A 14,339-nucleotide genomic window follows, 5' to 3' on the forward strand; every position below is an offset into this window, starting at 1 on the left:
TCTACTCATGTGGATCGCTTGTTTTATTCACAGGACTATGGCAATGTTACTATCGGAAGTGAACCGCTCGTGCTCACCCAAATCCACAGCGACCGTCCTTGGTGGAGCGCAGACTAGAGATATTGGCCTAAGTACGACTTCTCCGAGTGGCTTTCGACATCACCTACTCAAGTCTTATGTAAAGGTGAGAAATCTTTTCACATGTATGTTGTCTCCCATGGTTGACGACTTTCGTGTTGTTCGAATATGATACTTATCTCTTACTACTTTTATTATTTTTGAGTAGACAGAGTACACCTTTGAATTTTCTTTTCTTCCCTGCACCACAGTTTTTTTTTGATGCCGCTGCGATCACTTCCACCAGCATCAAGATATGCGAGCAAGCCAAATCTGATATCGATAAGGGTTTCCCGGCCAGTCTACCCATTCCACTGCATCATGCTCTTGTTCGTTCCCTTGTCGTGACGCTGGCCGATGTTAATTTGGCTCATCATATACTGACACATTTCTTCACCAATCTGTGGTTTCCTCTCGCACTCGTGAGCAAGGCGATGGCACAATATTTGATCAGTAGTCAGAAAATTAAGGTAAGTTACCCCATCTCTCGCTTTTGTCCCGTCTTTCTCCCTCCATCTAACCAGCACTTTTTATCGTTATCCAGTCGGACCGTTCGAACGAATCTCGCTTCACCACCTCGTTCTCGGACGATTTGGCATTGCTGATTAAACTCATTGGAGCTCGTTTGGCGCCGTTCGATGGGAGTCCTATATCTGCGACGGCCTTATCCTGCCAGGTTTCACTAAGTGGTGAAGATCAGCGTGACTCATCTCTGACACGAGCTATCTTTCGAGATGTACCGGGCAACCGCAATAGCTCGACAAGTCTTCCGGTGGATGTCAATCGCGTTACCCAACAACGACAGGCTGTCAACGTAGTTTTGCTCGGTGAGGAAACCAAGGACGTTTTGCGAACGAATACGCTTCAGTCGACTACCACAACGGATCAGCTGGTCGCGCAAGCTGGTCGTATCTCATCGCTTGGTTACGAGGTCAATGCCTGTGCGGTGATGGGTGTAACAGCACGTTTTATTGGTCATCTGTTCAACCTGATGGATCGTGGTTACGTGATGAAACGGATCCGTGATTTGTTCATTTTATTAGAAGTTGGCCCTCGAATGGTAAGTTGTTGTTTGAAGTACCGTGTTCGTCTGTGTTGTGCGTAGTGATCTGGTAAACTCAATCTTTGAGTGGGAGCGAGTCGTGGAGCCATTCAGTGTAGGCCAAACAAAGGAGGGTCCTGTCATGGATGAGGTCGTGTACACCAAACATGAGAACAGTTCACGTAGCCTACCATATCACGCTGCATTGATTTTCGGGCCTTGTCTGATTCGACTCCTCTTAGCCGACAGTGTCGCACGAAACTGGTCAAGCTCATTATGGCCTACTCTTCATCCTTAAAAACTCCAGTTTTGGTATCCAGCGAGGTGTCTAGTCCGGTTCACGCCGATGACATCATTATTTTGGCTAATGGCCCGTGAGAATTTCAACAGGTGATCAATAATCTAACTCATGTTTGGAAATCAATACTTCGAAGACCAAGTTATCCTTCACCTGAATGGAATAGCCTGCCCATCTCAAAATCCACCACGTTATAGACTTCCACCAATTCACCCAGTGGATAGGCTTAATATATAGTCGACGGCGTATTGATGGTCTCCACAAAGCCTTCGCACACCTGCATTCCATTTTGTGGAAAGTGAGGTCGGCTTACATACATCTGGCTTACAGCCATCTGTCCGGTCCTGATTTAGGGCTGCGAAATATGACTGGCAGAGGATATGATGAGGGCTCCTTATCTGGAGGTTTCTAATGATGAGATCCAAAGGCTCATTTCACCTCCTTCAATCAGGAATTCTGCAAAGGTTTGATATCATTTCGCGCTAAAATCACCAAACAGACCACCCCTACAACATGTCAAGAATGGTGTTCAAAAAGACGGCCAAAATCCTGACTCACCTTGGTCAACAGCGGCTAGGAGCAGTTCGGCCTCCGCGTGGTTCTTTAGGATCTGTTATTAGATCGCAATTTGTGCGGATCTGAAAACCGATTATCATGTTTGGGCTGGACGTATCCGACTTATTTGGGGGATGGTCGGTCGAATGTAGGAGTTAAAGATTCATCCATATCAGTTGTCCTTCCATCTTAAGTGGCTTAAGTGTAGCTTGACGTATGTTACTCTGGAATTTGTTCTGTAAGCGAGTGGTCTGACGAGCAGTGGATAAAACGTCATCCGATTGCTTGAAGATTGTGTGGGTCATTGTCACTCTCTAGGGTTGTTTCAAGTCATCCCATCTTTGAACCTCCACATTTGATTCCACTTACATATGTTTTGTGTTAAAGTCCATTGAAAACTGTGGACAGCATCGCATGGATATTGCTCCACCTCCTCCTTACAGCCCGTGAATGTGATCGATCGGCGGAACGAATTACGCTTTCAACTGCTCAACTGTCTTTCTCAACACGAGCATTTCGTCCAACTCAACCTTCCCACTCTCAATCCTTACCATGGGACAGGTAAGTGACCAGGGCCTAGTCACTGGGCACGTTTTTGGCTCCAATGCTACGTGTAACCGGATTTCTGTCTTGGTCATATTGCACATGCCTTTTCGGGTGATTTTCGCCTCGGATTCTCTCAATTTCCCACAATTTTTGTTGTTTTTCGCAATTCACTCGGCAGGTACTTTGGCGATTCTTTCTCATTCGTCTTGATTACCTGACTAGCTGAATTTCGATAGGTACACGTTGTCATGCACATGGGGCAACAAGCCTCGACCATCGAACGCACGGACTAACCGGTGTGGCACAAGACTCACTTGTGAAGCGACACAAGCTATACCAAACCACTCTTCTACAGGCGCTGGAATAATTTCGAATTACCAGAACTGTTTCTATGTGAATCCTTCTCTGTCCTGACAAGCTTGGATGAGTATTGTAACGTGATATGTTGAGCTCAGTTTTAGAGTGATCTTTTTAATCCATAAAGCTCACAGACCCTGTCCATTCGACCTTGTATTGAAGAACTCACTCACCAAAGTGGACAGCTTTGTTCGTGTTTCCGTATTCAGGATTCGCGACAAAAATTCCGAATTAGGGATGGTGTTACGATTCTGATCCAATCGATCGATCAGTGCACGTATCCGCGTAGTTGATATTTATCAGCCCCGTACGATATGAATACGCTCGTTACTAACTTCCTGGGTCACGTTGAATTTCTAAATCTTCCGGGGGTCCTGAGATCCGCGTTGCTGGTGTTCTCAACCAGAACAGTCTGTTCAAACTTTTTTCATAACTTGCCCCCCCCCCCCGAGCAATGGTTTTCAACTTTTCCTCTTCCCTGCTCGCCGCTCCCCACTCTATCCAGTGGCCTTCGCACCCCCAACCATTGTGATGGAAAAATCTCAAATCCTTGTTACAGTCGATGCATTCTACCTTTTACTGTATTCTTTTGCTTCCCATGAGAAACTAACCCGTAGGTGACACAAATTTCGCATTCACGGAATCCTATAAGCCAGTCGCCAGTCACGCGTTACCGACCACCATATTCTCGGAATATTGCGCTCTGTAGGAAAATACTACTGGTGTGTGTATGAACCCCGTTGTACCTGTTAGTTGTATCCATATACATGAGCTCGACGTGGCTCAAGGGTTAAGCACGAGACTGATTACTTCTGTTTAGGCTCTGACAACCTGGTAGAATATGGACCTTCGTACTTCCTTCGAGGTGCACGACAACTAATCGCAGCAAACGTAAGACAACCGAGTGATTATTGTTTTACTTACCATTATTATCAGGAAGGTCAAATTCCTGAAAGCAGTCACTGAGTGCCCGAAATCTACTGAGACCCTCAGCTCCGCTAGATGCTGACCAGACAGACAACGCCCCTGCAATATGCAGCGCGTCACAGCCTCGAACCAAAGCCAGACCTTGTGCGTCAACGTTGGACCAAGTTAGACATTGTCCCTCCAATAACTAGCTTGAGACCGTTGTATTTTCGCGTTCGCACGCCCTCATGCTCTCGCACTCGCCCGTTCGGAATATGTTCGTTGCGTTCCCTTCTGTGAGTCTTTTTTCCGACACTACGCACTGGAGTGGGTCAGCAGTCAGACATGCAGATATAACAATCACACACATGCATGCATATGTATAGATATGAAAATAAAATAAAAGCTGTAATAATTTGGCTGTAAAATGCTTACGTTGCCGAGCTGCCGTGTCTCCTGAATTAAGCACGAGGGCTGCGATACTGCCTGTTCGTAAAAGTCCAGACTGGAGCAACCGAAATTCCGGGCTGGTTTCGAACCACGGGCCATCCGGCCAATAAGTTCGCGCCTTTACAACTGAGCTAACTTGGCGATTATGTTGTCCTCGCACACAACGGTATTTTAGGGTAGGAGAAAGTATTTCTGAGTGGATTGCCCGTGGCATGGATACTGAAGTTGATGTCAGAACAAGTATGTTTTCGTGTTCGAATCGAAGAATCCGTCCTAAAAGGTTCATCAAGTTAGCTGAATGATGAATTGATTTATGGTTACTTTTATTCCGTAGAGAGTTACCCGTAGTTACTGTAGAGTTACCCTCGAGCATCTTGTGAATCTCTGCTCCTCTTGAAGGAAGCCCTGTAGCTTTTTTTACGAAGATTCACCCTCCAAACGGACGAGTTCAGATCGTAGGGTGCGAAGGGATGAGCACATTGGATGTTGCGATTACAATCCCAGAACTGTGTGCATGTCCCCACGGATGAAGATTCGTAAAAGAACGTTCAGCTGTGGCACCCTTTTGATGCCTAACCGCCGCGCCACCAGAAGGAAGCACTAGGGTTGGGATACTGCCAGGTTGCCCAAGTCTACACGGGGAAAGTCGAGAGGTCACGTTCGAACCACGAACTTTCCGGTCATTAAATTCGCCCTCTAACCACTTGGACCGTGTGCGAATAAAAAACAGTGTGTATAAACCTTTAAAGGCGTCCCATTCTCATCCTGAATGCTAGCCACCGAGTGAATTTGTTCGAGCAATTCGGTCTCACCATTTGTTGTTTAAGTCTGGAAATTTGGGGGGAAGGCATGCCGACATGCCTACATTGCTGAGGATCGCGGTTACGATAACCGTGGTCGTAATGCGAAGGAACGGGATTGTACCTATATTTGGCTAGAGGTGAATGGCAGTGGCGTCCCCGAAACGGGTTAGTTGTTCAGCCTGCCCATCGGGATATATATCGATCGTTTTTGGTATTCTACTCAACGCATGGTTTATTTTCCTCTAACCAATCACAAAAATGCCAAATGATATCGCAAAATAGCGCTTCCGTCGTTCTTATGTTTGTCGGTTATGTAATGCAATGGCCACCACCCCCCTCCTCTACGCCTGGTTGCGCTCGGCTTACCGTCACCACCAACACCTTTTTTCATCCACCAGTTGACCGGCAATTGGATGACGGAACCGTATTTCCGTCTGCTGATTGTGGTGATGTTTGTACAGCCGGTGAGAGTGAGTTACCTCCCAGGTCCTGCACTAAGGTCATTTCATCTGTACACAGTTGTTTTTTTTGTATTTATTTATTTCTGTCGCACGTCATTTTGTTGCCGTGCTCGACAAACCGATTGGTTAGTTCGACTTCTCTTGCCCATCGGAGCATTGTTCACTGTACCCTTTCATGCCTTCGTGTAAATGTTGTGAGTGTGATCGATATCCCGGCTTGTAGGTTGCAGTGATCATGCCTCTTTTAGTCGTGCATGCGACCTCCATGCTCCGTTCTGATCCGTTCTGTTCAACGAATTCCTCTGTTTCAACTCTTCAGGTCCTCCGGTTCATGACCTTCGTCTCACCGAACGATTTCTGCAGGAACACTTCCTTGTCGGAGCAATCCTCTCAAGCGTCAGTTGTCTCTTGGCCGGCTGTGCTGATACGGGCAGCTGGGCTGCTGGTGGTCCGCCCACTCAGCTACACCGACAACCGTTGTGTATACTACGTAATCTGTTGGCAAAGCACACACTCGATCCGAGATATGCCGCTTCCAAGCAATGCCAGGCACGCATTGCCGCCCTGTATCTCCCGTTGATACCTTTGGTCCTGGATCATTCCGACGTGTTTGGTCCTCCGGGTAAGTGACTGTCTGTTATATTTGCTGATTCGCCAATCTGTTGTATGTGACTGCTGACCCGGTCCAGTGCCTAATGCCGGAGAAAAGAGACTCATAGAAGAGAACACAAGAGCTGTATTCCGAAGGAGCGAGGGTGCGTGCGAGTGCGAAAAGTACGACGGTCTCAAGCTATTTATTGGAAGGAAACTGTCTGAACTCGGTCCAATGCTGGCGCACGCGGCTGTGACGCGCTGCATATTGAGGGGGCGTTGTCTGTCTGGTCAACATCTAGCGGAGCTGAGAGTCTCAGTGGATTTCGGGCATTCAGTGGTTGCTTTCAGGAAGCTGACCTTCCTGATACTGTCCAATTAGGGATTAGTATTCAGCTTGACCTTCACATCTGATCTCTCTTTTGCCTACTGGTTCTCGCCTTCTGGGCACCCAACGCTTTTCTCCATTCTGCTTGAGCTTGACCTGAGAGAAAGCTGACCTTCGTGATACTGTCCAGTTAGGGATAAGTATTCAGCTTGACCTTCACATCTGATTTCTCTTTTGCCTACTGGTTTTCGCCTTCTGGGCACCCAACGCTTCCCTCCATTCTGCTTGAGCTTGACCTGAGAGAAGTCGTCAACTTGATAAGCCAAACACAGTTATGACGCGACAAAAGTTTGCCGGATGGTTTCCACCAAGAAAGTGGTGTCGTCCTTCATTCTGCTGGTAATGGTCTCGCGAAGCGTACTCAAATGATAGGCTGGTAGGAAAAGTCGGCCTCTAGCTGTTGCCGCATGATCGATTGGTTGTAATGGGATTTTCTTTCGTTGCCGCTGCCTATGGGTTCTCCCGTTTGGCCGACCGATACTCCGGGTCGGTTGGGATGGGGTTCTTACCCTCAGCCAATCATCTAAAAGTGCTTTGTTTTTTTACCTGGTATTCGCCGCCTTATCAAACATGTTCAATGAAGCGATGTTCCACCACTGTCGTTAGAACGGTTATCCTCCTGTTCTGGTGTAATTATTCCGGTGAGTCCACACCAAAGGGAACCACTAGACTCGAGTTTCTCTGTTATTAGAGCTCATCAGCAGTGCATACTCAATGGCCGTGCCGCGATTTGAACCCCGGACATCTGACATGCTAGGCGAGCGTGCGATCACTACTCCACCAACGCACGTTGGACGCATCTGAATTTTTACGTCTGAACATGCGAACGTGTTCACGCTTGAGCGATGTGATTGGTGTGCCCGACTCATCGGGCATATTCATTCAAGTATTCATATTCATATCCGTATATTCATTCATCAGCGATATTCATTTGAGTAATGTTTCATGTGGGGATTCTACGGGAAAAGATATTTTGTCGCTTGGGTTGAAGTGATTTTGTCATGCATAACGCGTGTCCGCTTTCAGCACGGCGTCTCCGGTGTGGATCTAGTGTATTATCGTCTTGATGATGAGTTCCATTATGTGTGACCGCCTAGGTTAGTCTACTAATGGTTAGCTGTGGTCTTACTGAGTGCCCCATCACGACTGATCGATGAACATTGAATTGCTCTTCATACAGGTGGTGGTCTCAAAGCGGCCGTATTGGCTGCGGCCGCTCGTGGTGAATTCCGGGATCAAGAGACTACGAACTCTGTCGCTGCGTCTGAGCGAAGTCGCCGGAAAGGTGTGGCGAATCCCAGTTCACATCCATCTGGTAGGGTATCTACCGGTCAGAATCAATCAAGGCCACGCAGTATCGTCAGCGACCTCTCCTTGGAGACGTTGGCAGCCGGGAAGAGTTTGCACTCACTGTCCAGCGGTGAATCCGCCTCCATATCGGATGGCAGTGGAGGTGGATCAATTTTCGATGGATCTGTGGCTTTGAGCGCCGGAAGTTCGTCGTCTGCCGCCTATCTGACGAAAGATGATAAAGTTGCTCCGCATATTCTTGATCGGATCGCTGGTAAGTCTGCCTCAAACAGCTTGCATTCAGTTTTTGGTTTGCATCCCTTAGACTCAGTAAGCACATTACGGCATTTATATTGATCAAGGGCAGAAATTGGATTATCAGAAGACTTTCATTGTTCCGAGCTGTGATGTCTTACTGCAGTATCTGTTCGCCTCACCCAAATTCTCCGAAATTGTCCACCTGATCGCGAAATATCTCTTAATGTATCAGTGACTCACCGTCGAATGTTTTCTTCAATCTATTTAGGCATGCCTTTGCGGAACGCACAATGGCGTCGAACACGTGACGACTCCAGCAGCACAACCAACGCCCAACCATCCGATGGTGACTCTGTAGGTCGTCTGCAAAACAGTCACACAGCCTCCAGCCACACCGGTAGCACTCTGACTCTCACCGGCCTGGATATGGTCAACGGCGGAGGTTCTGCCGGTGACCCAGTCGCAGATGACGAAGTTAGTGTCAGTCAAATTGCCCCTGTTCGATCTCGGCCGAATAAACTTGAGTTTGATACGAGCATTCGTATGGCGGATGAGTTTCATGAAAGTGAGTCAGTCAGACATTGTGTAACTTCTCCGGCAAAAATCTCCCACGTGGTGCTTAGATGGTGCGCATCATTGTGTTATTCTTTACCGATAGATTTTGGTTCGCATGTTGCAAGACGCAGAGTCCGAAAAGCACCGTTCAACCGTCTTTTCAATACAACCGTTAATCCCCCCAGATTCCCGCTACTGACTATCGATCCCTTCTCCTAAAGGGCACACGTTGCCTGTGGCTCGTGAGCGTCACCGTTGGGTAGATGAGCAATATACCAACCGCCCAAAAGGGATCGGTTAATTTCTATCCTAACCCCCCCCCTCAACCTGAAGTGAGACGTTTCTTCAAAAATTCAGACGCACAAAAACGGTTTGCCATCCCAGTTGATTTTTTGCGGCTGAGTGGGAGCGTGCAAAAGCTTCAAAATGTAGCTACGGTCACATTTTTGGTACTGCCCAATCAATTTCGCACACAAAAAGTAGGCGTTTGACTCGAAGTTACCGCGGCCGAATCGACAGATTAGTGTGAGACGCGAGCTCGACAACGACTGATATATTTTCCTGAAGGAACATACTACTTGTAAGGTCGCTGAAAACGGGCAAGTAATGTCGAATATCGTGCCAAGTGAAACATGAGGTGGCCTTTGAACAGCACATTCCGTTGAAGGATATCGTAAGCAGGAGACAATAAGCTGGGATTCATTTGAGTTAATACATCCTACCCCCCCCCCCTCAACCTGAAGTGAGACGTTTCTTCAAAAATTCAGACGCACAAAAACGGTTTGCCATCCCAGTTGATTTTTTGCGGCTGAGTGGGAGCGTGCAAAAGCTTCAAAATGTAGCTACGGTCACATTTTTGGTACTGCCCAATCAATTTCGCACACAAAAAGTAGGCGTTTGACTCGAAGTTACCGCGGCCGAATCGACAGATTAGTGTGAGACGCGAGCTCGACAACGACTGATATATTTTCCTGAAGGAACATACTACTTGTAAGGTCGCTGAAAACGGGCAAGTAATGTCGAATATCGTGCCAAGTGAAACATGAGGTGGCCTTTGAACAGCACATTCCGTTGAAGGATATCGTAAGCAGGAGACAATAAGCTGGGATTCATTTGAGTTAATACCGTTGATGCCAAGTTGATTCACAAATCATCATCATCATCATTGACAGCTTGACATCAGTGTTCGACACCGATGTTTCACTGCTGTACAACCATGATTTATTTGAAAGGCTTATTGCAAAGAAAAGAGTAAAGGTGGACGGGGTAGGGATTTAGTGTTGGCTTACTACAATCATTCTGGAGTGCCTACACCTCCAAACCTTCATTCGTGCAATCTGGATAGAAACTGACAACAAGAACGTCACTGACATCGTTGGCAGCCATATCTCGCAGTGTCTCAAACCAGGCGCAGTAAGGATCACGCGGTCCCCATCCTGGAAGGCGAGTTGTAGCGGCGGCACCCAAGCGTTTCGTGGTCTTTATACTCCCCTGCCAAGTCAAGGATTGGCCACAAATGAGTGGCTGGATGGAAGTAACAGTGTGTAGATGTATGGTTTAGGCTTTTGGACGATCAGAAAAGAGTTGTTTTTGTCACTGATAGGTGAGCTGAAAGTCATTCAGGTCACGTGATGAGATGTGTGAGCGCAGTGTGCACGGAAGGCCTAACCGAGCCCCTCGTTTTTGGTGTTCTCCAAATAAATAAGTGTGCAGATGAATTGCGCACAATTTGCGTTGATTGGTTGGCGGGAACTTGGCGACTCTCCCTACTCAATGAGCGCACAAACTGCTTGTGGGTTATCGACACTCCTTTCCGAATGTCAATCTAATAATGACTATCGTATTAGGATTGCAGTGTCGTCGAAAACTAACGAGACTTCAGAACTAAGCGAACCAATTTGGTTTTACGAGAGACTCACCTGGAACTCAGTTGAATCTCTCGTTTGTGATGTTTCCAGGCAACTGAATGTGCTACACCAGGTCGCCTCATGTTTCAGTCGCTACGATATTGGAGATATCGCGATACATGTATATCTTTGTAATGTACTACTCATAAGGTTGCTGAAAAGTCAGAACGTTTCACACGTGTGTCTCATCTTTCAGAAGCTGTGAACACTTCTCAAATCTCTTGCTACTGGTGAACCACTAACAGCTCAGAGGGAGGAACCTTCTATGTGAGAACCTGTCAGTTCAGGAACCAGTTAGTACTTGATCCCGCACTGTGGGTTCACCGATTGGAGAATGAGTGATTCCACGTTGTGTCCATGTGCGTTATGGCTTTAGGTGTTAGTTGGGAGAGTCCGAGTTTGAACCTCCATAAAGATTCGTGGCGTTGATGATCCCCGGTGAGAATGAGACAGCTGCTCTGTGCTTTTCAGCGTTTCAGCGTAGAATGGCTTTACTCACAGCTTGTAGTATCCATTAGACATTATTGGTTATTGCTCAGGTAGATGGCTGTTGATCCGTTCGTCGAGCTTGCCAACCAATAAACTCACCTGAGCTACGAATCTTTCGACACATTGTTCTTCTTGTCTGTGGAAAACTGTCTGCCATCTATTGATACCGGCTATTCGGGTTGTTTTGTTTCTTTTTAGACAAGAAAGGTGAGTGCAAATCACTTTGTTCACTATCCCACATACGCTATATTGCTAGTGTTCCTACTGTTGGAGTATCCATCCTTTCACGAGACGCTACGATTCGTACTCTCTAATGATCACTCAACAGGAGATTGCACATGTAACAGTCACCCCCTTGTTCCTTCAGGCTACTTCGTTTACTCAGTTCACCACGTATGCACTCACTAGGTCATGCGTCACAAATCACGTGATAAAGAACTGTCCCTCTTGCACCCTTGACCGACCACTGGTACACTGTGGAATTTCTCATGCCAGACGGCCTATGACCTTCATTCACATCAGGTCAAGTTGTTTTCAAGTTTGTGAAACTGTCAAACACGAATGATCACAACTCTTTTCACACTGCACGCATGCAACTCGGCCCAGCACCAATATGCGCGCGCACAGGCGAGGAAGTCAACCAAACTCCCCAAATGCACGGGCAACTACGAGAGACGTGTAGCAGTTAGGCTGCAAAGGAAACACGTTCCGCGTCCGGACCTTCACCAGTTATGCTCAGGCGATAGGGTACCTTTTGATGTATTCTGATGTAACTGACCGGAAGGTCCGTGGTTCCAAACCGACCTCTGCCTCTCGACTTCCCCTGCCTAGAATTGGGCAACCTGAGAGTATCCCAGCCCTCGTGCTTCCTTCGAGTAGCATGGCAGCTAGGCACCGGAAGGGTGCCACAGCTGAACGATTTTCTTATTGTAAGACTGTTACTAATGCATACACATATACATAGCCTGTACACTGATAATAATGGTAGAAGATGAACAGACGAAGCGTGGGTATTGGGTGTTGATGCCATTGAATTCGCGGGTTTCCCTCGTTTGGAGAAATTGGCATAGCGAACCACTGTGTGAATGAAGTACAGTTAACCGTAAACAAAAGGCCCCATTCTCACATCCGTCAGTTCGGGATCACCGGCTATTGGTGCACAGGTTGTGAGTAGTGGTCAAGTTATGGATCTTAAGATGTCCGAAAGCAGGATGGGTTTTTCGGATCTTTTCCAGATAAGCCCCACCACTAGTGCAAAAAATGCGTGTGCGAAAAGTTAAGCCCCGCCACTTTCTGCCAGCTCCAATTTAACGTACGCACACAACCTTGACCTAGTTTTGATGAAAACAATTCTTTATCCGCATCTAGGCCTATTTTGTGCAAGCATTTTCTCCGTTCGGACGTAAAACCTTGAATGAACTTCCTGACGCTTTCAACTCTCGTTCATCCTAAGGAGACGGCAATATGTTTTTGCAAAGCCACGGAGTGATACATCAGCAACGTTATGCAACAATGGCCACTAAATGACACTTTTTGACAAGTGGAGGTGCATGTCCGACAGTGTCGGCAAGAGATCGGTCTTTGAAAGGGAACTTGGCTGGAGTGATCTAGGATGGAGTTTAGGACAGTAATTCTATGCATTTATTGCTGGTCCAAAATTTTGGCAAAAAGGTACCGAAACGGTTAATCATACCGAAAGCTTTGTGGATCCAACGACTGGAGCTCACGCACAAACCATCGAATCTCTTTGACACGTCTACAAGATGCAGAATAAACGCCACACACCGATCTTTAGTGGACATCTACTTGTGTGAGTTCGTTTGGAGGCAAAGGCACCGAAAAACGAACCTTTTCGTGCAAATTATTAATGACATGTCCCAATTTCACCCTCTTCAATAAAAACTAAAAGTACAAATTTCATATGCTCTTTCTCCCAATCTTTTTCGGGTTATTTTTTTGGCGGGGCTCATCTGGAAGAGATCCGGGTTTTCTCAGCAGCCTAACTGCTACGCGCGCTTCGTAGTTGTCCGTGGACTTGAGGAGTTTGATTGACTTCCTGCCCTGTGCACACGCGCATATGGGTGTTGCGCCGAGTTGCATGTGTGCAGTGTAAAAATAGGGGTGGCCATTCTTCCTGTTTGACAGTTGCACAAACTTGAGAACAGCTTGACCTGATGTGAATGAAGGTCGTAAGTCTGGCTGGCACATGATGCAGGTGGTATCCGCCGGTTGGTGGAACAAGAGGGTGCCGCCGTCCATATTGACATGTTGACATCTTTCGTCAGCTCGGTTTTTGAAAACCTTTGTCAGCTAACAATCGATCGTTTTCCTGGCACCTCGTCTTCCAAGGTCCGGATCAGGCGTGGAGCAACCAAGTGCTGGCCCTCGTGGGTGTCCTTGCCAACGGTCCTCAGAATCGTCCCTCTCCTCCGGCACTAACTTCGGAAAGCTGGATTCAGTCAAATGGGTACGTGATACGTCTATTTTTTTCTGTGCTTTATTTTAGCCACAAACTTTGAACAAGGTCATGTGTGGTCGGTGTCAGTAGCCTCTGGCGGTTAGAAAGCATTCAGATGTCGCGAAGACCCATCTTCTTTTTGGTACCTTTCTGGAACAACCGCACTTAGATTAGGTCACTTATCGTGTCCTCATTCGTATAGTCCTCTCAGTTGAACTGCTGACCCAGCGATATATGTTTCCAGGTTCGTTCTGGACGGCTCGCGAGGACCATAGATTGTGGCGAGCGATAGTCCAGCTTGATCTTAGTCGTAGTCGAGTGTTCGAGCACATTTCTCACATAGCGTAGCATCCATAGTTCCCCCTAACTGGTGTGGAGAGTCTACCCGTCTGAGGCCACGCTACCGGGTGTCGCTTTTGCCCCTGATTCGCTTTAGTCTTGTTTCATTTTTCTGTCCAACTGACAACAGACCGATCACTCTGGATTAACAGAATCACACACAGACCTGCTCACAATTATCTCCAAAACTTGCATGTTGACCACTTTACTTGATTTTTACAAGTGCGTTACGTTGGCCGTGAACCTTTTAATGGGCACCGCATGTTCATCAACGGTAGGGGGACTGTGGATTGAGGACGGTAGCTTCTGCCCGCTCTTTGTAGGTGGCGTTGTTGACTACCCATGACTCTTCCATCGATTGAAGTGATCACCTGACTTCACCGTGTTTTTGTTGTCTTGGAAAAAGCGGCATATACAAACATGCTTGATTATTAGCACTATGAGGAGCTTAGGAAGCTTCAGTCGGTAGTTGTTCCATTATCGAAGCAGTCAAACCTTGTGCAGATTTCTCGTCCTTGTTGGGAGTCGC

General features: G+C 47.1%; 1 protein-coding gene across 1 annotated transcript in view; it reads left to right on the forward strand.

The window, feature by feature from the left end:
• The window catches only part of T265_10728 (hypothetical protein), a gene marked incomplete at both ends in the record, with an annotated part of 92,524 nt that overhangs the window by 63,387 nt on the left and 14,798 nt on the right, over nt 1-14,339 (forward strand). The window contains 8 exons of the mRNA XM_009177188.1: nt 34-184; nt 330-587; nt 662-1,177; nt 2,456-2,573; nt 5,855-6,157; nt 7,695-8,078; nt 8,331-8,627; nt 13,324-13,480. Of these exons, the coding sequence (XP_009175452.1) occupies nt 34-184; nt 330-587; nt 662-1,177; nt 2,456-2,573; nt 5,855-6,157; nt 7,695-8,078; nt 8,331-8,627; nt 13,324-13,480 (2,184 nt within the window). The remainder of the gene's footprint in view (nt 1-33; nt 185-329; nt 588-661; nt 1,178-2,455; nt 2,574-5,854; nt 6,158-7,694; nt 8,079-8,330; nt 8,628-13,323; nt 13,481-14,339) is intronic.

This window comes from Opisthorchis viverrini, assembly GCF_000715545.1.
Source record: "Opisthorchis viverrini unplaced genomic scaffold opera_v5_399, whole genome shotgun sequence".
NCBI lineage: Eukaryota > Metazoa > Platyhelminthes > Trematoda > Opisthorchiida > Opisthorchiidae > Opisthorchis > Opisthorchis viverrini.